Genomic DNA, 25,610 nt, shown 5'->3' on the forward strand with positions numbered 1-25,610 from the left:
CATCAGAGGTCAGATTGGCACCATTTTCGTTTATGACCCGCTAGAAGTTATAAGAAATCTTTTGGTTAAAACATTATGTCAATATGACCATCCATGCAAGAGAATTTGCAATTAAAAAATTTTCAAGAAGGCAAAATGGCACCATTTCCATTTCAATAAAAAGATTTCAGAAGAAGTCTCTGGCAAAAACCAAATGCCAATACGACTTCCTATTCAGGAGATTTAGACTGATATCAAGATTTTTAAGATTGTGGTCATACTGGATGTATGATTAACACTTTTTTATTTAGGATCATTGAAAACCCTTTGTGGATGGAATCATCTGTTCAGGAAAATCAAGTTAAACAAACACCAAATGAAGTCAAATTTATATCACTTACTTGGGTATCTAATATATATATATATATATATATATATATATATATATATATATATATATATATGTGTATGTGTATGAGGGTGATGAGCATTAGTGGTTAAATATATATTTTGAACTCCAAAATTAATAATAAAAATAATAATAATATAACAAGCAATAATAATAATAATGAGATACCTGTATTATGTAGGTTTAAACATGGATGTAATAGCTGTTACATTTAAATTCAACCGCAGTCATTACATATGCAGAAAGTCACACAGAGGTCTTTTCTCTGACCTCATGATCACTGTGATCCATTAGCTAAAATAACATCTACACAAGTAAACAACACACATAAGCAACGTTTCTATAGTTGTCACTATGGGACTTAATAAATGACTGCTGTGTCTAACAATAATTTATGAAGTCAGAATGTTCACATTAATAAAATAACTCCTTTCCATTGGCCATTGAGCAGCAGCAAGAAAAACATTTTCTTAAGATGGCCATCATGTAGCCATGTTAATTGGTTTGAGGCATGAACACAATATCCCTCACTAAAATGTAGGGACACAGATGATAAATCAAAGGATCTAAATGTTGTTTTATTCAGCTTATCCAAAGAAAGTGCCGTTTAGTTCAATGCTTCGGGGTAAGAGCTCTCCTTGTCAGGAATCTGAAATAAAAATAGAATAGATCTATTATTTTACGAGATCAGAACTAATTAGTACTGAGGGTGAGTTTTTATCACTCTGATTAAAATCTGATCTATTAAGGTACTATACCTTTTACCAATGGTTTGATATTGTAAATAGACAATAAATCATGTGGATGGTCAAATATATGATACACAAGTACCTTTAAAATTCATGCTAATGCACAAGCATTAATATAGTTACTAGGTTTAAGTTGATACATGTGACATTTTGCACATGTAATAAAACCAAAAACAAGCCAGTGAGAAGATTTAATTTTAAGCAAATTGGACTTCTATGCAAAACACCCCACTATAACACCCCATGAAACTGTGACTTACATCTACTTGATTAAGAATTATTTTCTTATTAAAAGAACAGCTGAATAATATGAAAATTTTAATTACAACAAACTCAATGAACATAAAATAGTATTCCTAGAGCCTATTCCAATCACACCTGGTGTAATAGGTACAGCTACATGTATATAACATAACTGTATATAATAGTCAAACGTCATTTTCTTCAGTTTTACACTTACATATAGTTAGATTGTACACGTAGAATACAAGCTATGGAAATATTTATTGCATGTATAGTACCTACTAGAATAAATACCAAATATTACACTTATGAAGTATCAAATTAAGTTTGTTGATTAATATTTTATTCTAAATTTGATCATATGACCCATATTCCACATAGCATCAGCAATCAAATTGCACTGTCCAGAAGTCTGCCAAGTTATTACTCCATTCCTCCAAGCCCTCATCCCACAATCCATCAGATTCAGCCATAATGATGCCCCTCTTTTACAGATATGAAGACAATTATGTAAGAGACTACTGAATTATACATGTATGTGACAAAAAAATGTCAATGAAGTCAAAGCGAGCAAGAGACTGTAAGTGTTTAGCTCTACTGTGATTTCTGTATTCTTTATTTTGTCTCTTTTCATCTTATTCATTGATTTAATTTTCAGGGCACAGTACCTTTCTTCCACATAACTGATTTCTACTGGAATGTAGGTCAGCATTGCAACCATGTTTAGCTGTTCAAATTATGCAGACAGAGACCCTGTGTGTCATTTATAGAGCTCAAAACTGATGATGCTTCTTAACCAAATCTAAAATTAACTTTGATTTTCTATGTATTATGTGCATCAAGGTTACATTTTTACAAGGACAATAATTTCCTAGAGTTTTTATTTTTTTCATACTAAGGTGTAAATTAATTAACAAAACGTCTGGTAAAACTTTGAACAACACCTTTGATACTATCACTCACCATATCCTCAAACCAGAAGTTTAACAATCTGTCTGACTCAATTACATGGTTGTGAAAATCACAGAATACTTGTTTATTCTCTCTGAGCAGGGATACAGGAATCAGGCTGTTGACACTCTCACCACAGTATTCAGGACATTGTATAAAGTGCTCAAACTCCAGGCTCTGGCTCAAATATCCAATAATCCTTGAGAGCATATCAGTAACAAATTTTCTTGACTTAATGCACAGTTCTGAAGATGGAGTCTTGTCTTTGATCCCCATTCTTGTGAGTCTCATAAATATGACATAGTCCCTAAAGTGCAGGGTCAGCTTGTGATACTGGTCTAGCTGAAAAACACCGCACCCACAGAAGATCAGATTCTCTTGTGTTTCCTCCGTCTTCTTTGTAGCTATTGGCCAATGAGCAACACAGGCAGCAAGTAGCCTATGAAAAATTGGGGAGGGAAGAAATTTTCCAGAGAAGACATAGCAGAGGACTGACGAGCTCTCCATCTGAGGATGTGGTTTTGGGGATATTATCTCCTTAGGTGTTCTTTGCTGGAGCATACATGGGGCAAGGAAGTAATTCTCTGTCTAAAATAAAATTAGTTACATATTTGTGATAAGAATTTAATAAGAGTCAAATACATGTTTTTCCAATTTCACTTAAAACATTAGCCTCTAAAGAAAATGTCCATTTCTAATATTTACCATAAGAAATCTGATAATCTCCTTGGGAAACCAATTGCACAGGAAAAGTTACTTCAAGAAAACAGTGCATTGTAGGGCAATATATATTAAAATGAAATAGCTTGGAATGTCTTATCCACACTAGACAGAATCTACTAGAAATGAAGTCGTGTTTAATTCCAGGCTTGATCAATAACCTTTAATTAATTACCACAAGAATAGATCATACAAAATTCAATATTTTTGCATCAACTGACCTTGTTCTCAACTTCATTCTCACTGTACAGCCTTGTTCTTGCCACAATGTTTAATTTTTCCATCAACAGTAAAATATGTTCCTTGTTGTCATGGAATTCTGGATTTATCTCCCTTGTCCAGATGGCATCTGAAAGTTAATATTATTTTAAGATCAATGTGTTTTCTAAGTGACAACTTCATTAGACTTTGAAGATCACACCATGTTCTAGGCCAGTCATCACATATTTGACTCCTGTGGGAGATAAGCGAAGAAAGTTGGCAACATATCATTTTGAAGCTAATATCAAATTTCAAGGCCAACCTCTCAAAATGCTATAATTATCAACTCCACTATATAACCTTCTAAAACTGCAAGAAAACTAAAAATTTACTCCATAGATAGTCATGTCAAAATAAGTAAAGATCAATTTTAAATGAATCTTTTACATGTTTTGGATTATATATAATATGATTACATAGTCTCTAAGCTAAACCTATATTACAATTAATTTATCTTCACCTAATCTTGAATCTTATGAAAATATGATTAAATAACATCTGAATTGATGATTTACTCATCTCCAGCTATAAATGTAACATATAAATGTGTCCACCAGTTCATTATCTGCCTCACATTGCCCATTTCTGTGCAGTAAAAAGATCTATCGATCAATAGAAACAGCATTAAGATACAGAAAAACTTCTTAAGCATTATTGCTTGAGTTTGATCACAGGCTTGGATAATGGAGGCAGAGATATTCTCTTTGGTACAATTTCTCCATGATGATGACAAGGCTGTGGAATGATGAGGTGGGTAACATCTTCCTGCCAAACCATTATTCCCATCAGAGTTTAATTTGATGGAGGAAGATATTCTGCTTCACCCTGCTTTCTGCCAATGATATCCCAATGCAGTGGGACAATTCTGAACAAATTATTGTTGGTTCATGGCAGGTACATGAACCTCTCTTTTCTGCTTTTGTTATGACTTTGGACTGCTCATTATATTTGCATGCCAAGGAAAATGCAAAGACAATGTCTTCTGTGTTTGAGGTGAACAATTTCCAGAAGACTATTTTAACTTTGTGAGTTTTATCACACACTGAGTAGACATATTCTGTTTTAATGATCCAAGTATATCATATATAAATGTCAAAGAAATAGTGTCTAAGTTTTCAAAAGCCCGAGAAAAAAATTCTCACTTTTGTGATAGGGTCTGAGAGCAAGAATCGGTGCATTAGCATTAATGTATGTATTTATAATTTGTCAGTCCCCTTTTGGTGATCAATCTGCTTCCTCTGGCATGCTTTATCAGTCTTGGACAGCCAGGTAATTTGACAATTTGGCATAATGTCTTCCCTGGATGTCACTACAATATCTACTGTGATGTCTGACAAATGACTGACTAACTTCTGTATCTTAATAAACTGTAAATATGTGCTTGATCAATTTTTGTAAAACAACTTTTTGAGTTGAGACATTTCCAGTATGTTTAATCATTAAATAAGTATGCAAACAACATAGTCTTGACTCTTCTTCTCTCCCTTGTAACACTTTTCATCAAACTTCCAGATTATAGTGATCAGAGACAACCTGCACCATATCAAAATCTGACATTTTGGCTTTCCAACTTCGACAAAGCAGTAGTTCGCATAATCAGGACATGTTTTGATTCTTTTTGGCTAGATTACAACATAACTTGATGTGACCCACTCTGACGTAAATGACAGATATTTGTTCTGTCCAATCTCATTGCTTTTCACATGGTCATGGATGACTTCTTTTGGTAGAAGAGTCTTAGTAATTATATTGGTCACACAACAACTATTTAGATCTGTATGATGTGCTATTGGCTTCAATTTCCTGATGTCATTTAATCAAGACATGTTATGATGCTGTGCCTTCTCTTGCACACAATGTTTTGCAAACTTGTGTACTTCTTCAGGATGTCACACTTGGGGTGGAGCATTTAAAAGAAAAGAAATAAGTGCACTCTCCAGGATTTAAAATAATGCCAGACAGGCTACTAAGAAGTTTCATTCAGTGGTTCAAGTGTTCTATACCATTATCTATTCCAACTGCAGAAAATGCAGCATTTAACAACACAATTACCATTTCTAAATTGTTGGATGATGAGTGGATCAGTCTGTTCAAGAATTTTCCTTCTTCAATGTAGAAAGGGAACCATTCTTTCATAGTCAAGTTTACTCTGAACAAATATTACCTGCTTATATGTTTATGACAGTTCCCCTCCACTTAACACCGCCATAAAATGCCTGGCCATTTCAAATTTTGCTTTTCATAGTGACAATAGTTTTCGTTTTAGGTCTGTAATAACTATATTCAGGTTCCTGTGCTTGTCTGAACACAATAAGGTGTACTGTAGCAACTATCAAAAGGTGATGATGGGTGTGAAATTGACAACAATGAATCATGTCCAGGCCATGTGGAGCTATTCCACTCAGATACGTCCTCATCATATTCAAAGACAACCCAATCTTGTAATATATACCTTGCAAAAATCAATTATGCATCTTGAATTGCAGATGAAGATGCATAGTAGAAATGTCAGTTTTAGTCATATTGATCTCAGAGAGTGGGCAGGGTGGTTTGGACAGTTAATAATGGGTATTACTAATCAGCTGTACTTATTTGTATTTTAAATAATTTGTTCATGTATTTCTTTGTTCACTGACTAACTGTTTTGTTTTCTTATTGGTCTTAAGCAATGTTGTTATGTAATTATAATAATTAAATTGCTATTCTTGGTTTGTAATTTTCTGTTACTTCATTTTTTTTCTATAGTTTGTGTTCTAACCTTCCATCTCATTCCATCACTCTGCCATGATATCTTTAATGATAACCATGCCTGATCAAAATCTGTTCAGAGAAAAAGTCCTGAGAATGTAACTAAAAACAACTTAGACAATCACATGCAAGAATTTCTCATTAAAAGGTGTAGCTATTCATACTAATGAAAACAGTCACAGTTCTTGTTAGTGTGTGCTTTATATCTCAACATAATTAAAATATGATCAGAAATCTGAAATGTGATGTCAAAAGTTGCAAAAAGTTTGACTAATTAAATGCAAGATTCAAGGGTATCTCTTTAGTAATTTTAAGAATCAGGCAGAACTAATGATTATTTGTAAAATGAAATGTTCATATCATTTTAAATATTCTATGTATAGGGATGAAATATCAGTTCTTGTAAATTCAAGGAGATTTTTATGCTATAAAAATAAAATAAGAATAAATTCTGAACCAAGAGTCCCTCAATGGGACACAACACCCCACTGACCAAAAAGAATTTGCAGAAAGTAAATACAAGACCATTTCTTCTTTTTAACCACTAAGTGCTAAAACACACCACTGACATTTTATAGCAAAAACAAGATCTTTTCAAATTAGCTGCTGCTGCAGTCACACTGGATGTAAGATTGGCACCATTATCATTTAGGCTGACCCTGACATCATCTGAAGTCTTTCAGTGAAATGGTGGATATAATAAATGTCTCATCGGTATCATTTTTACTTAAGACACCATAAGAAATATTCTGGTGAAATCTCTACATCAACAGGAATTTCAATTTTGGAAAAGTAGTGATAACAAGATTTCCAAGATGGTTACTACAGTACCCATATTGGACATTATATTGGCACCATTTTCATTCAGATGTGATAAAAAGTCTTCCAGTCTAAACCCCATGTTGATATGACTTTTTCCTTGGGAGTAGCATGAACAAAATTTTCAAGACAGCAACCATGTCAATCATACTGGATGTCAGATTGGTACCATTTTTATTTAGGAGGAATCAGATATTACAACAAGTCTTTTGGTGAAACCCAATGTCAATATGACCATCTGTAGTGGCCATGTTGGATCAGCACAATTTTCATGACTTTCCATTTTGGAGGAGTACAATTTTCAATATACAGTACATGCATCATGTTTTACAGATCAATCACTCAATCCAGTAGATGTGAACAGAAGAACAGTGTATTAAGAGCCCACTATGAATAGTGGAAGTCCACTCAGTCTGGTGGATTGTTTTTCCACCCATTTAAGTGGAAATTCACTCAATCTAGTGTAAGTCTGTCATGGATTTTATTGCTGCTGTAGTGCGTTTTATGGCACCCCTTGCTGATACTATTATATTCTCTCGACTAGTTGACACACTAAAAAACCGATAGGAGAAACCCCGACAGCATACCAAGGCAGATGTCAATTTCATACTGTTACCTGTACAATGTCTACAGTGGTAACATTTCTTTGTTATATTTATTAGTGGCCCAGCTAGGGATACATAAAACAATAAACACACCTAAAATACAAAAAAATGAGGTTCTAAATTTCATTGACATCTTGCCAGCCTGTCTATGATGAAGCATACATCACAAGAAATTGACTAGTCACTGTTCACATTTACATGCTGTTCTGCAGCAAGCAGTAATTTCAATGTTCAAACTCAATAAATGATATTTCTTAAATGTGTTTTGTGTGCTGGTTAATAATTTGTCATAGTTTCCCTTTTATTTCCATAATATTTACAATATCCATTTTGAAGAAATTAAAGAATACAGTAATAGACATAAAATTCAATAAGAGATTACAAATGAACAGTTCACACACATGTAAAAGCTACTGTTCAATGTCAGGCTTCGAAGTTAGTTTCAAGATGTAATTCAACTATTGAAAGAAAATATCACAAAACCACACAACTTAAAACTAAACAGATGTTAATCTGTAAAAAAATGAAAAAGAAAAAATCTGGACTGAAAAATGTATCTGTTGTTAAGTTCTCATATTATCGCATAAATCTAGTCTTTAGCATTATATAAAAAACTAAATTATTTATTTTCTAAATTAGAGACTAGCCATTTAACTTCAAATTAGAAAAAATGTCTAAAAGCCTTGATGAATGCCTTAACTTTCCAGCATACAAATATCTTTATCATTTGACTTAGAATATGACTGATTATTTGAGAGTATGATAATTTTTTTCATGCGTCAAGTTCTTCTACACAGTATTGAAGTCTGCTCTCTATCAGTGGCTGTTCGGGCAATAAACAAAGTGATTTATATGAAAAATGCCTTTGTCACTATTTTCATGACTCTATCATCAAGCACCAGCTGAGAAGTGACCTTTTAACCTTGAAGTCTGCTGCTACGCTTGTTAATAATTCAGGAAGGTGTTGAGCCTTGATGTTATTTTTTAGCACAGATGTTTAAAAAGAAATATTAACTTCTGAATGCAAATATTTTATGTTGATTGTCTAAAACTGAAAATGTGAGATGGACTAAGAAATGCAGTGTGGTTCATTTGTGATACTGTTGCATATTAGTGTCCTTTTCTTATTTTCTTATTATCTATTGTTAAATCTGGTCATAATTAACAGGCGTTAACTTAAAGCTCCAGACATTTAATAGATTGAAAGATGAATGAATGATCATTATTGCAATAATCAAATTTAATACAGTGACAATATTCATGACGACATTAGAATTAATAGGAATTTGTTCAAGATAAACAATAAATTATACTGGGATTTACAACTTTGAAGCCATCTCCAGTTCAGAGTACATGTAGTTAACATAATTCTATCAGGGATATCTGTTTAAAGCCAATAATAAAAATTAGTCACATTTTAATAGCAATCAGTGCAATTAGAGATTGATTTTATAGCCTTGGCAAACACATGGCTTTGCTATTTTGGATGATCTTCAGGGTATTATTGATAGATACCGGTATAATGTGTTCAGCTTATACCTATTACGGCATACAAGTTAAACAATGGGGTCAAAGGGTGGGATTGGCAAAAAGTATGAAGGAGAAAAAGAAATTCCACTTAGATAAACCAAACTGAAACCTACAAAATTGAGGGTTATTTTTTATTGTACATCACATATAACTGTATCTGCCGCAGATACCCATTTCACAACTAAATTTGCATAATAGCAGGCATTTCTGCTGAACTGCAAAATGCAAACTGCATTACAAATTTGCTAGTAGTGTGCTTTTCTTATTTTATTATTATCTAGCATCAAATCTGGTCATAATTAACATGTACGAGCTTAATGCTTCAGAAATTTAATAGATGGAAATTTGAATGAGTGAGCATTACTGCAACTACATTCATGAATACCTTGGAATTAAAGGAACAGTTCAAGATAAACAGGAAATAATACGGACTTACAATCATTGAAACCAAAACCTCTTCCACCTCCAATATGGAATGAACAAAGTTTTACAAGGGATACCTGTTTAAAGCTACATTAATAACAAATTAATCAGTGCAATTAGAGACAGATTTTATTATCCTTGGCCAACATGGGGTTTAGCCATTTCAGGTGATTTACAAAGCAATATTGATAGATGTGTTCAACTTACAAGTTAAAGAAGGGGGAAAAGTGATAAGAACAAGAAATTCCAATTAGAGAAAGCTTTAAAAAAGCAAACACACAAAACTGGAGGATATTTGTTGTACTGTAAATACAATGGTATCTACCGTAGATACCCATTTCACAACTCAGTTTTGCATAAACATACTGTCATTTCCATAATAAATCGCAAAAGATGATATGATGTACATGTATGCACTGGAGAGACTAACTACTACTACAGCAATTGTCATGACAATGTAATGTACCAAATTTTCATCTGCATTAACTAAAAATAACACAAACAAGTTTATCTCTTAATGAAAATATTTAAGCGATTTCACTTTTTCATCACCTTCACCCATCCATTTTGTAACATGTCATGTAAACAAGCCAGATGGCCCAACTAGCAAGTTTAAGTATATTTATCCTACTGTTGGTTATAGAATAGGGCATCACATGTTTCACAGAGCCTGCAAAACAACAGTAGGTAAATGGTAAAAGTAAACATGTGTCTAGTTCCTGAGAAAATGTGTCGCATGGACATGTATATTTGGGTCGTAAGTGCTAAACATGCTAGCCTAGCAGTAGTTGTATATTGGATAGTGCTATGTATGTTTCATTGTGTGAGAAAATGTTAAACAAACATAATAAGTGACTAGCAGAATGAAACCTGCTAACATTTATGTGATTTTTTTCCTTCTTTTGTTTAATCTATTTCTCTTATATTAAAATTACTATAATTATATAACTTGATATATTTTGCGAAACACCTAAATTGTCTCAGCATTCTGTAATCTCTCACAATACACGTATGTGACTGCTAGGGGTGAAATGATACACCTCTGCCGCATATTGCTATAATTCATGATACGCAGCCTGTGATATATTACATATCAATACACATAAGAACTTGATGGTCTTTCCATCTTTGGAAGGTAGGTGGTGCCCTTTCATGTACGTTGACATTCTATTCCTATTTCCAGTGTGCAGACTACAGATAGACATAGAGTTATCATATATTTATATGCAATTCTCACTGATGAAAAGATAACAACTGAGTACTTTCAAACAGACTTCTTGCTGGTTGCAGTGAGTTTTAAGCCATTTAATGGTGGCTCCATTTAACTCCCTTTGTTTTGTACAAGATGAATAACTTGAAAACATATTATTACCAATTTTGTGTCTCAGTTACACTAGAAGACATTACAATGTTATCTTCAAAAAAGAAGAAATAATGCAATTTCCTCATGCAAAGAAATGCTCATCTAGAACAAATCCGGGCATGGGAATAAGGTTGAATGCCTCGACAAAATCTATCACATTTTATTTCCTGCAGATGCAAAAAGACTGATGCAGCCACAGGTACTTATATTTGTTAGTGAAGAAGGACTACACCCAGTCCTTAATTCTATAATTTTCTTTTAACTTACACAAGATGATAAACCTGAGAAATTTGAAATCTGCCCCATTGCTCAATTCTATGCTAATTTCATTTATTCCATCAGCACCTTCATTCACTGGTTAAATATCTCTGCATAAAAAAGATAAATTCCAAATGTGTTTCCCATGTACAATTAAGGAGAGATGATGACAAGATTTTATTTTAAGAGAGACCTCCCCCTTTATCAAAGAAAAAAATGGAGGGGAGGAAGAAATGGTTATAGGTCAATATTTATCTAAACTTCAATATCTGTCTCTCTTTCTTCCTGCTCAACTTTCTTAAAGCTCTACTGAAATCAAGATCTTTGACAGATGTCACCTCTATTTTAGTTATATAAACATTAATTTGTTAATTAATTCTGAGCATACTCTGCTCCATTTCTTTGTATCAATATTGTTCTGTGCTTCTTTCTGAAGGGGCATATGCATAGCTAGCTTTGTCAGCTTGAATATGTTGGGAAACTGATCTTTGTGACTGTTTTGTACAATTTTCCAGAGCTCACAGGTATTATATTTTGGATACATCTGCTCTGAAATTGGATTTTTCACCAACATAAACTTCTTTTGTTAAATCAGTAGTTTACTAACTACTATGCCAAATTTCTTATCTGTTCCATAATGCTGTATAAGGGTATTTAGTCCATCAATGCTTGTGCAGACAGAGGTATTAAAACAAATATCTGTACTTTTTAATTGCAATTTTTTTAACCCTTATTTTATTCCATTTAACGTAACCCTGATATAGATACATGTATATGGTTTTGTAGCATATGATCCGCAGGGCGAATTTGATTAACTAAAAAAATTAAAATTGCATTATACTTTTAAACTGTCTGTATTTTAATTAGGTTCAGTATTCTGCCCTTTGTACATTTAATTTCGAAATACCACTGAAAGGGTCATGCCATCTATTTTTTGTCCATCCAGCATGTAAATCCAACTTGTATTTCACACCATTTCGAGCTCAAAATCATTCACTGGTATCTCCATTAACACCTTCCCAGCTCCAATAATATGATATGCTTCATAACTTTAAAAAATTATTGTCATCATCACTATCATCAGCAAGTATTTGCCGAATGAAATTGTAATGAACCATGACGGGAATCAGACATTTTGGGTTTTCTAGGTGGCCTGTATTTTAAACAAGCATTTGTAAAACTTTCTTCATGAATGGTTCAAACTATGCCATAATTTTTATTCTGGGGCACATTGTTCTAATCAATTTTACTTTCATAACCATTCATGTCGTGCTTGAAGAACCCAGATGTGGAACAGTTGCTACCTGAAAAAGAGATGTTGTGACAAGAATGGTTAAATAAAAATTGTATACATCGCTTATCAAATTTTCATATGTGGGACTTTCAACAAACTTATGGGAGTTCTCATGTTTCACTGTTCTCCAAGCATGCAAATTCATACAAATTTTGCATGATTCACACACCCTGACAGCATCTCCGCTTAAGTACTAGTGGCATATCTAATGATATTACCGCAAAGACTCTCAGTTGCTCTGCCAATACTTCCTGTTTGTCATGCAGAGAATGAGCTACATTGATTTCTGATTGGTGGTTATTGTTTAATCTGGACAGGAAAAAGCAATGACCACAAATGAGAATTCAAATTGTAACATATTTCAACATGCAACACACCAGTAGCATAGCTTTCAAATGGACCAAAGGAGTCAAGATACAATTCAAAGTTGAAACTTTGCATGAAAGTGGTTATTAAATGATGAGCAAAGTACTTCTTCAAACATGTGGAACATGTTTGGAATGTATTGTATATGCTGAACATACTTCTAGGTTAAAATAATTATCATGGCATAAAGGGGGCCAGATTACGAACCATGTCACTTTGTGTTAACTTGTAGACAGTGAGTAGGTAATCTTCAAATAATCCTTTTCGTCTATGCTAATAAACATGAGTGCCTGTAATTGCAAATGCTGTTTCAGATGGATTATAATTTTACAGAATAACAAGGCAACTAATAATAATTATTCAAGACTGCTAAAGACTAAAATAACATGCATACTGTATCATTTTGTATTGATTCTCAGTCTCTTGTATCAATATGTGTATCATTTCAGCAAAAGTATTGATGCATTAATATACAGATGAATCGTTTCACCCCTAGTGATTGCATTTTAATAGGTGATTCTTTGAATATGAAACGGCACTGTGTACAGCTTAAAAAGAATAACCTGCACTGAGCCAACAGGTAAATTCCATACTCTGTAGCGGCTGTCCATGATTACATAATTGTATTGCTGTGACTTCTAACTGGGGCAATAACACTTAATTCATCCACTACAAAGTGACAAAATGGATAATCCATGATGACCACGATGTCATGTCTGTGACGAACACATTGCAAAAAGGATTAAGGTCCACCATGGGAGCGTAAATTTTCTGAAAATCATCATGCATGTACTTTCATTATGCCAATGTCAGATGTCAGGTTGACACCATTTTCATTTAAAATGATCTGGACACCATAAAAGGTCTTTTGGCAAAAACCCTTTGTCAGTATATGTTTTCATTCAGATATTGTTGTAATAAGGTTTTCAAGATCACTTCCATAGTGGCCATATTGGATCTCAGATTGGCACCATTTCATTATAAAACCAATTAAACATACCAGGGAGTCTTCTGGTGATCAGTGATAATATTTTCAAAATGGCCATTGTGATATTCATGCTAGAAATCCAAATGCATCCAATTAGGACAAACTAAAACCATCAGATGAATATGTTTGAAAACTTGTATGGCAATCCAATCCTCAAGGTAGTTTATGAAAAGTACTCCAACTATCTTGTACTAATGGACAGATGTACAACAAATGGATAGACAAAGGGCAACAGACCACCCTATAAGCCCTTCTGGTCTATTACCAGCAGAGCTAAAAATTGTTGACAGCAAAGCAGACAATCAGAATGAACTTAACAGGTGAATTCAACTGACCTGAGCTAAGTTCCTTTACACTTTTTGGCTATTCAGCCTGACCCCGAAGGGCTTGCTGCAATGACAAAAAGTAGGGGCTTTGTTAACCCTTTAGCTATGGCTGCCACATCTAAGCGTCACCTGTAAATAGCTCCTGAACCTTATGTGCATATAGTTCAGCAGTACTCAAAACCCCAGTGTCGCATCTACGCAGACGTGACCACTATGTTAACTAAACGCTGATTGGTTGAAAGTACAGAAGTTTACATATTTTTGATTATCATAACCAATGAGAGAGGTCTGATTACTCAACATTTTGATACAAGTTTGAAAGTTGAAAGTACAATTTAGACACACCCCAAACCAAAATTGCAAGCTTGTTTTAAAGCTTGCAGCAAGCTTATTTATAAAGCTTGCGGCAAGCTTGTATTTGGAACATTGCAGCAAGCTTATTTATAAAGCTTGCGGCAAGCTTGTATTTGGAACATTGCAGCAAGCTTGTGGCAAGCTTGTATTTGGAACATTGCAGCAAGCTTGCGCAAGCTTATTTAACAAAAGTGTCATGAGAATGCACAAGCTTGCGAAAGCTTAAGCTTGCACAAGCTTGCGCAAGCTTAAGCTTGCACAAGCATGCGCAAGCTTGTTATTTATTTACCTAGTACAATAAGTATACACAAGCTTGTGCAAGCTTGTTACTAGCTTGTTGCAAGCTTGCAGAGATTTCTTGCTACAAGCATCTGGGCTTTCAAAAATCAGACATGATTGTGTTTTCCCCCCTTCCAAAAAACCCCCTGAAAATGTGAATGGGGGGGGGGGGGTCTGGGAGTCCGAAGGCCCCTGTCCAAAAATGCATTTTAGACTCAACTGCTCCTGGTGGACCAAATTATCATAATATATTGCAAAGTTTTACTTCATTCCAATGAAGTAATCTGCATATTTAATGATTAAATAATGCAATCTTATAGTTGCAATGCAGTGGAAAACAAATCTGTTCTGCCAAAACATTAAGTTTAATTCCATTGTTCAAGTTTATTCATTCACTGCAAGCTTATCCAAGGCTGCAGAAGCTTTATGTGTTCCCCTAGCTGCAAGTGTCACGCCCCTGTGAAATGATCATGAATAATGAATGAACTGTTCATGAACTTGGTTCAAGAACCATTCATGAAAGTTCATCAAAAGGTTCATGAATTATTCTAGAATGTGCATGAATTGAAAACAGCCCACAAATTGGATCATCATCATTCATGAACAAGTGCATGAACATATTCATGAACTATGATGAACAAAGTTTCTCAATGATTCATGACTTCACGAACAGTGCCTATAAAACAAAATATGATAACCTGACAAGTCACAAATACCTATCCCAAACCAAAATTGCAAGCTTGTTTTAAAGCTTGCAGCAAGCTTATTTATAAAGCTTGCGGCAAGCTTGTATTTGGAACATTGCAGCAAGCTTATTTATAAAGCTTGCGGCAAGCTTGTATTTGGAACATTGCAGCAAGCTTGCGGCAAGCTTGTATTTGGAACATTGCAGCAAGCTTGCGCAAGCTTATTTAACAAAAGTGTCATGAGAATGCACAAGCTTGCGAAAGCTTAAGCTTGCACAAGCTTGCGCAAGCTTAAGCTTGCACAAGCATGCGCAAGCTTGTTATTTATTTACCTAGTACAATAAGTATACACAAGCTTGTGCAAGCTTGTTACTAGCTTATTGCAAGCTTGCAGAGATTTCTTGCTACAAGCATCTGGGCTTTCAAAAATCAGACATGATTGTGTTTTCCCCCCTTCCAAAAAACCCCCTGAAAATGTGAATGGGGGGGGGGTCTGGGAGTCCGAAGGCCCCTGTCCAAAAATGCATTTTAGACTCAACTGCTCCTGGTGGACCAAATTATCATAATATATTGCAAAGTTTTACTTCATTCCAATGAAGTAATCTGCATATTTAATGATTAAATAATGCAATCTTATAGTTGCAATGCAGTGGAAAACAAATCTGTTCTGCCAAAACATTAAGTTTAATTCCATTGTTCAAGTTTATTCATTCACTGCAAGCTTATCCAAGGCTGCAGAAGCTTTATGTGTTCCCCTAGCTGCAAGTGTCACGCCCCTGTGAAATGATCATGAATAATGAATGAACTGTTCATGAACTTGGTTCAAGAACCATTCATGAAAGTTCATCAAAAGGTTCATGAATTATTCTAGAATGTGCATGAATTGAAAACAGCCCACAAATTGGATCATCATCATTCATGAACAAGTGCATGAACATATTCATGAACTATGATGAACAAAGTTTCTCAATGATTCATGACTTCATGAACAGTGCCTATAAAACAAAATATGATAACCTGACAAGTCACAAATACCTATTCATCCTGAATCATACAATAACCTTAGATGGGGGATGGGGTTAATACAGTATAAAATGCAACATATTATCTTAAAAACTGTATTTGATTTCAGATAAATTTAAACTGACAAGTGATATTCTTTTTTTTTTACCCTTAGCAACACTTTTTGTATGTTCTGTAATTTTTCTTTGAAAAATGTTCAAGAGATATTGGGGCAGTTGCCTGCAATCAACTGTTGAAGCATATTTCATCGTCATGGGGCTGTCTTTCAGCTGGGGTTTCTCCTGACCAATCTTCTTCCAGAGACTGACCTGTCTGATAACTCTTTTGTGAAGATGTTCAGGGTCTATAATTTAATCAAATCCTGTCCATTGTCACTACTGAATGTCTCCTTCTGCAACTTAAGCTGTTACATCTGATTACTGTTTGGATCTTTAACATTGTTGCAGCAGTCACAATTTAATGTCTCTTCCATCTTGAATCCTCCAGTTTTCAAATATCCATCCTTAACCTACAAACTTCATCCTCTAACAATTTTACTTTTCTGCTGTCTGGTCTGAAAAAAAGGTGAAGTTAGTTAATTACAGATAATCTCTGATCAACATTGTTTTTAGCTTTCAGCACATTATCATTGTACCCCACTTTACTTACTGGAATAATATGATCCAACTCAAAAATGATTTAATCCCTTACACATAATACTGAGCATTTATATTACTGCAGAATTTTGTCACTGTTTTATATTAACTGAATCTGTCTAGCCATAGGTATAGTCACAGGAGACGGATGTTTTATTCAGTAAAATATGACATTTTTTTTGACAACACCGTTACACTAAATAACCGTATATATTACAGATAACGGTTATTTCATGCTTTCAAATATTTTCGCCATTTTTTATTGATAAAACGCCAGACTTGTGTGGTATAGGCCCTTAGTATGTCACTAATGCATCCACTCCGACTCCGCATGTTGCGTATAGCTGCTTCCGGTTTCATCACGTTGTTATTTGCACTTTTATTGTGAACAGTTTCACGCATTAACTATTTTCTTAAGGTTTTTTTTTTAAATTACAAAATTACATTAGATTATAGAAATAGTGATGTCATGTAAAAGAAAACGATCTCGAACATCTCAACTCCTATCGATATCGAACCACGTCTGGTATCGAGAACTGGGGGGGGTGGGGGGTGATAATGTTAAGTGATTTTCAAAACTTCGATGAGCAAGTTTAAATTAGGTCTGAACAAAATCGTGTCATTAGCTTGGATATAAATAATATGATGACATATATAAACCAATAAAATATCCATATAACTTCTACTGAAATAATCACGAATGACCAAGAAAAAGATACTCACCGTAATTCTGGTCATCCGGGCTTGGTACGCTTTTCCGCCTAATTTTGCTCTCACCAAATCATTTCCTTCACATTCTTCAAAGTCGTTTTCTGCACTTCTACTTACTTAAAAAAAATGATATTGAAAATATTCTCATCTGTCCATTCCATGGAGTCCACGGTTTTTGTTCGAGGTTTTTGCCTAACCATCTGCATGATCTTTGGTTTCTGAGGAAGCTTAACTGTTGAAATCGCGCGCGTATATTAACCAATCATATCACGTCTTTTTTCAAAGTCATCCAGTCAGAATAATCGTTGTTAATATATTTCGGTTTTTACTGCAAATTGGCAACCAGTGACTAAGTCAATAGAATATGCAGTTTATAACAGTAATGGAGAGAAGAAAAAAAACGTTAGGCCAAAGTCATTGAAAGCTTTTTAAAGCAAATACATTTTGTTGATGCTGGCCAGAAAATATTTTCCCATATTAATCCAGAAATACTCAGGTTAAGTAAACAAGTATTGAATTAAAGATCTGTATGAACATTTATACAGTATATCATTTTAAAAAAAGAAGAAAAATTTCACCTTTATTTAAATTTCACTAATATTGTGAGAAGTTTGTATGATAAATTTTCATGAACATTTTATGAATATAATGATATAGATATTTAATATACATTTTTTTAAGAAATACCATGGTATTGCATCAAAGTACTTGAATTGTTCATGAACCATTAGTTCATGACATTTCAGGAACTTCAAAGATATTATAATAGTTCATAAAAATTCATCAGTGTGTTCATGAACTTCAAGTACATGATTCATCAAAATTCTTGAAGTTCATGAACTTACTTGAGGAACTTTCATGAACACTTCATGATTGTTCATCAAGTCATGACTTTGTTTTCGTAGGGGCGTGACAGTGATGGTGCCTGCTACTTGGATACATGGTCTCAAACTTTCACAAGCAATGGATATATATATATATATATATATATATATATATATATATATATATATATATGAAGAAACTTGTTGCAAGCTAGTTTAAATTTACTTTCTGAAACATACAAGAAAGCTTCCGCAAGCTAGTTTTACTTTCTGAAGAAAACAAGCTTGCGCAAGCTAATTTTACTTTCTGAAGAAAACAAGTAAGCTTGCGCAAGCTAGTTTTACTTTATGAAACAAACAAGAAAGCTTGTGCAAGCTAGTTTTAATTTCTGAAGCAAACAAGAAAGCTTGTACAAGCTTGCGCAAGCTTGTGCAAGCTTGCGGTTATATGCAGCTATCTTGCCTAAGCCTGCACTTGCTTGTACAAGCTTGCGCAAGCATCCATGTTAGCTTATAAACATCAAACTAGCTTATCGCAAGCTTGCCACAAGCTTTCAGCAAGGATGCATTTTGGTTTGGGACTGTGAGGGCTTTTCTGCACTTTACAAAACACGTGTAGTTGAGATAAACAAAGAAGGATTCCAATTCAGATATGAGCAGCTTTGAAGGGTTCAGTGCAAGCGATATTGAAGAGTTTAATGGATCATTCTTAGAAAATTGATCAGATATTTATGTTAGTCCTGTTTCAACACCAGATGTAAGTGATTTTTAATCGGATGACGAGGATGACATAGTCCCACTTGCACAATGGAGTGATGACCTCACCGTGTTTGAGATCAATGATTTTGATTCTCGTGTTGGTTTAACAATCTTGCTTGGACCACTAAGCAATGAGAAAGTTTTTTCCTGAATGTCTGGTGGAAAAGCTTGTGAAAGAAACAAATGATTATGCCAAGAAAATGGTGAACCAAAAACAAAACCTGAAATGGTATGAAACTAGCATCACGGAGATGTGGGCATATCTTGGAATATACATCATTATAAATATTATGCAGATACCGAAATATTCCATTGCCTAGATGACATCTGTATATTTTGGGATCCCAGGAATACCAGAAATCATGACAAGAGAAAGATTTGAAAAAATAGGGAAACATTTCAATGCCGATGACACAAGCATCAACCCACCCGGAGGCCAACCAGGACATGACAAGATTTTCCATATAAGTCCTTTCTATGACACAGTTTTGCATAAATGCCTGGAAAATTATGACCCTCCCAGAAACCAGTCAATTGATGAAGGCATGATTGCTTATAAAGGAAGACTCTCATTTAAGCAATACCTGCTGGCCAAACCCACAAAATTTGGCATAAAAGTCTGGGAAAGAGCCCATCCTCAAACCGGCTACGTCCATGAATTTCATATGTATATTGGAAAGCCTGATGGACAGAGATTGAGAGTGACAGAAAAAAGATTAGGATCTAGAGTGGTGAAAGACCTTACCAGAAAAATAATAAACAAAAACCACCATATATATATATATATATATATATATATATATATATATATATATATATATATATATATGGACAATTTCTTTTCAAATCCCCAATTATTTGAAGATTTACATTGGGGTGGACTCTTCTCTTGTGGTACAGTCCAAGGAACTAGGAAAGGAATGCCAGAACCTTTAAAAAAAACTGGTTTAAAAAGCCAGTGGGATATGAAAATCATGCAAAAAGAGACTCTGGTCTGTGTTGCCTGGAAATTGACAAGAAAATTGTCTACATTTTATTTAACAACTTGGATCCCACACAGCTATCCAGTGTAACTCGAAGAGAAAAAACCGGCCGACAAAAAGAAGTAACTTACTCAAAAGTTGCAGATGAGTATTTGAAAAACAAAGGGGAGGTGGATATTGCAGACCAAAACAGAATGCAGTACAGTTCTTGCCACCAGATCAAAACCAAGTCCAGGAAAGAAGAAAAAAAGAACACAGCTTGAATTCAGAATGAACTTGGCCAAACAGATGGTTGCTGGCTTTCAGGGAAGTAGGAAAAGAAAAGCCCTGTCCAATGTTATCATACTGAAGGTTTAAGGCACTGGCCAGGATGGTTCCTGAAAATATGTAGGAGGTACCACTCTCATCTTTTTAATTAGAGTGTGGATATCATTCATGTTTTTATATGTACATATGTAAATATTGGATTTATTTTGTGTAATTCAAAACAGTTTACATGACTGGGATTTCTTGTATGATGGTATGTAGGAGTATATAAAGTGAAAATATATGAATAACAGAAACTATACTAGGCAAGCTGTTTTTTATTTCACTGAAATCCTCCAAAAACTAATGAAATAATGAATATAAATGTAACCATGTTTTCATTGTCAGTTTTTGTAGTCAGCCTTGATGATGCTCTAGTACTCAGCCTAGCAACCTGCCTAAGTAGCCTCCGTAACTGATATGATAGCACTCAACATTGGTGAAACTGCACAACAGCTGTAGTAGCTAAAGGGTTAATGACTGGTTTTCACTAGTCAATTAAATGACAAGGAAGTGCAGTCAATTTGCTAGATTTGGAATGTATTCTCCTTCTGTATCATATTCCTAACCCAATTTATACTAGAGCTCCTACTAATAATAAGTGTTTTGTGTATTATCTGGTTTGTCTCCCATGATCCCCATCTGCCTCTACATCCAACAAGAGGACAGAGATTTACACACATTTATTGTGTTTCTCATGCCTGGATAAACAGGGTGATTTACTCCATTAAAATACAATTCACATATGACTGACTAACTCTCAGAGGTTTTAAGCATATCAGTATAAGGTTCCTTCATGGCAATGACGACCTTTACAAATCTGGAAATCAATGAAATTAAATCTGTCATTAGCACACGTCACAATGAAGTTTGGTGTCAGACAGACCCTTCTAACCATTAATCTAGCTGCACTTGTGGCCAAAATAGTTTGTAGAGTGGCAGTAATCAGCCTAAGCTCTGCTCAAAAGCTATGAGTCTCTAATCGGCCAACATGGGATTAAACCTACAGGAAAGTTGAGTCTAAAAATCTTGCCTCCATTAGTTACCTCTTATAAGATGCACATTGGGTATATTTAACCCTGAACTTGCAGTCAGAAACCCCAAACTAGAGATACTATAAAGAATGCCATTTTTAATCTATTAATCTCAAGCAGCTTTGATGTTTTAGAGAGGGATGAAGAAGTGGATGTAAAATTTAGATATTGAGCAATGACCACAACCTTCTGGACTGAACCCCCCAATACTGCATACAACACATCTTACAGTAATGATGTCTATGAAATATGCCAAATTTCATCCATGAAACTTCTGTGTGTGTGAGTTCGATTTGGATTTTTAACATAGTTTTAACAATTTTCAACCAATTTCTATTGCTATGATGTCTGCAGTGTGTCAGTTTATAGTGATGTCTAGCGTTGGGACATCATGCTGCAGACATGTAGCATGTCCCACCTAGAGACATTATCCTGACTCTAGGCTGACCAGTCCTAACACTAACCTGTTAATGCTGAGCGCCAAGCTAGGTATCTGCCAGTACCATTTTTATAAATCTTTGATATGACTTGGCCAGGGTTCAAACCTGCAACCTGAAACTTCTCTAAAGATATAAAATGGAAAGCATTGTGTGACATGAGACTAAAAATATTTACCTTGTGCTATTATGGCACACCTTTTAGTTAAAATACAAATGGTTTTATAGGTATAGTGCATAAGTAAAGAGTGATGGATGGATGGACAGAAATTTGCATATTTTGTTCCATGCTCTTCACAGACAGTTAGAAAATTAAAATTTGCAATGTTTATAAACTACAGCTGAGACACAAATATAATACATGTAAATATTGTACATTGTCTATTTGTCACAGTGTTAGGATCTTTATTACTGTGATGGAACATCATCTGCAGAGTGACATCAGAGACTAAACTAAAACTACCATATTCAACACAATACCCAAACATGCCTTAATAAATGCACACATCACATTTTGTCAAAATGTCTCTTTAATATGGCACACCTGGTCTTGGTCTCAGCATGCCTTATTGCAGAAAAAAAGGTAGTGAAACACACCAAGAACATCCCAATTTTAGAAACATATCACTGTACATGTCTGATATCTCATTACCACTCAACGTATTGTTAAATGAGTCTCAAAAATGAATCCAAGATATGCTTTATTTAGTATGATCATTCTGGAAGAGTCAATGGACATCAAAGGTAGAGAGCTCCAATGCTGATGAAAAGAGCTAATTTTTCAAAGCATACACATGATGGGAGCATAAGCTCATCATGAAATTTACACGCATAAAAATTTGAAGTCAGTGGTGTTGGTATTACACTGAATATAATAATATAAATTTCACATCCAATTTATAAGGAACCAAACTAAATATTTCGATCAAGATTAATAAAGTAAGTTAGAAAGTACAAACCTATCAGTTCAGGAGTAAGTTTTCCTTTGTCTCTGAATTCAAACCACTTGTTCAAAATGGCAGGAGATCTCATAAGAATAAACATCTGAGCAGTGATGAGTGACTTCAGGGCATCAATCAACCACTGTGGATCCAGCACAATCCTCTCCCGCAAACCTTCCACACTGAAAGTTACTCAAATATTTATAACAGCACATGAGCTTCATGTTTCCTTCCTCTACACTATGAAGTACTCCAAACACTAAACTTGCATGATTGAAAATTGACTGAAATCACTGCAGCTCTCTAAAAGATTGGAAAAAATCTTAAGAACATGTATGAAACAATACTGGCACAATCTGAAATTCCATAGATGCTCACCAGTATGTAAACAAGCTGGATGTTTCTGTATCTGAAATTATAAACTTTATTACATTGACCACTGACTGAAAAGAAGAATCAAAGGTTTTCAACTGGCTAATGATGAATCAAAATATATACAAATCTGAGAGTTTCATATGTGTTAAGCAATAAGAAACATTAAATAAAATGGAATGATTTGTTTGTATGACAATAGATATATGAAACATTTTAGTCAAAGTGTAATTATCCCTAGTTCTAACTGTCTTCTAATGTTTTGGTTGACAATTTCACTAAGGAGACCTTTTTGGTATTGTAAGAACTTCAAACTATATATCATGGAATATTACCTATTTTACTAGGTTTTTATAAAAATTTATTCTAATGATAATGGCATAATCAATATGCCAACCCAATTGTCAAGTTTTATAGAAATTGGATCAGCAATATTGTCTGTAGGTCTTCAGAAGTAACAAGCTCAGTCAATTTGATGCAACATTTCTCATTATTATAACCTATATTTAAAGATTGGTTATAATCACATGAAAAATTTGGCTTTAAGAGTGGTAACAAGTTCAGCTAATCAGTTCAAATGATTAATATTCATGAATTCCCATTCACATTCAATATTGTCCAATATCTTGATAATAAAAGAACATATTCAAATTATTTCTATTAAAATCGAATAAGAAGTTCTGGAGTGATATTGACAATCGGATGCAAGATCATCTCATTAATATGCAGTGATATCACTCATTGTTTTTGAAATTGTCCAACATCTTCATGATATTCCAAGCTTGATCAAAATCAATGAAATACCACCTCCAGAGTGGTAACCAGCTTTTTTTAGCAACAGTGGCCATATGTAACAGCATATCTGAAAAACAAATTTAAACCCTTCATGCCATGATGCTCTCTGTGAAATCTGACCAAATTCTGTTCAGCATGGTAACTGTCAAAAAGCATTTTTACTTTTTTACTGATGGAATCAATATCTGATTATGAATTGGCATCATCTGTACAAACTTGATAGCTCCATAGTCACAAAACATTTCTGCATGCCAATGTGCTCAAATTTCCAAAATTCTGATCTTTTATAAATCTGCTTGAACTGTGGATAGAGTTTAAAAGAAAATTTGCCATATCTTATGCATTCAGTTGCTACATACAGCAAAGTTTCAATAATGCCGAGATATTATAAGGATGGTTTTTCATTTTGTATTCTGAGATCGAATTCAATTTGTATGCTCTTGATGCTTTCAAGCAGATTTGGTAAGACTCTGCTAAGTAGACTTTGAGAAGCCATTTAAAAGTTGTTTTCCTTTTAGCAAGAGTAGCCACATTTTATAGTGGACTGGCAGGATTTATACAAAAGTGAAAGACATCAATGCTAAAATGTTTTCTGTCAAATGTGGCCAAAACTTTGCATTTTTAAATATAAAATATCCACTAAAGATTGTAATAGTTTAAGTTATATATGATGGTAGATTAACATCATTGTAAAAAAAAATCATGCCTAGATTCATTCTGTCAAATTTAGCTTTTGAGAAGAAGTCATGGAAAGATTCATATATCTATAGTAACTGTAGCAATTTTTACAGTAGATCAACACTGCTTGTATAAAATTCATAACCTTTCAAGCCAGGATATTTTCTGTCAAGTATGGTAAAATTCTAATCAGCAGATGTTGAGAAGAGTCAATTAGAAGGGTTTTCAAATTTTAGTGATAGTAGCCTTATTTATTGACAGATCAGCACATTTGTAAAAAAAAATCTTGAAAATTTGATACCAATATTCTCTCTGCCAAATATATTTTCTATTTATCCAATATTTGTTTCCTAAGAACCGTAAAACACTACATGGAAGATGGATCCAGCATGCCAGATGCAGGGCCATGCCTAAGTTCACTTGATGTTGTGGCCAGGTGAATGAACAATAGAGACTCAATGTGAGAAATATAGATACTTGCTTAAATTTATCAAAACCAATACATTCTGTCAATACTTTAAAGCAGTGAAATAATGCTCATTCTAAATTTGTGCTATGATTACAAATGCATTTTATTCATTTTTTTATATTCTCTTGCAAGTTCAGTTCATTACCACCCTTTATGGCTGCCATAGCTCTTGTCATCAAATGTAGTAGTACTGTGCCATTATCCTGGTCAGGTGTGAAAGCCTTAGTTTATAATATATAATGATACATGCTGTGATAAAATACACCCATGCCCAAAAACTAATAAATCTTGT

The 25,610-nt window shown here is 34.1% G+C and overlaps 1 protein-coding gene across 1 annotated transcript in view; it reads right to left on the bottom strand.

The window, feature by feature from the left end:
* Positions 1 to 769: 769 nt before the first annotated feature.
* LOC149781694 (uncharacterized) overlaps positions 770 to 25,610 on the bottom strand; it is a 65,809-nt gene continuing 40,968 nt past the window's right edge. The window contains exons 6-10 of the mRNA XM_089935003.1: positions 23,023 to 23,186; positions 12,309 to 12,362; positions 3,273 to 3,400; positions 2,344 to 2,919; positions 770 to 1,037 (exon numbers count right to left, since the gene is read on the bottom strand). Of these exons, the coding sequence (XP_089791129.1) occupies positions 996 to 1,037; positions 2,344 to 2,919; positions 3,273 to 3,400; positions 12,309 to 12,362; positions 23,023 to 23,186 (964 nt within the window). The 3' untranslated portion in view covers positions 770 to 995. The remainder of the gene's footprint in view (positions 1,038 to 2,343; positions 2,920 to 3,272; positions 3,401 to 12,308; positions 12,363 to 23,022; positions 23,187 to 25,610) is intronic.

Source organism: Sinohyriopsis cumingii, chromosome 15, assembly GCF_028554795.1.
Source record: "Sinohyriopsis cumingii isolate HCF-2022 chromosome 15, ASM2855479v2, whole genome shotgun sequence".
Taxonomy (NCBI): Eukaryota; Metazoa; Mollusca; class Bivalvia; order Unionida; family Unionidae; genus Sinohyriopsis; species Sinohyriopsis cumingii.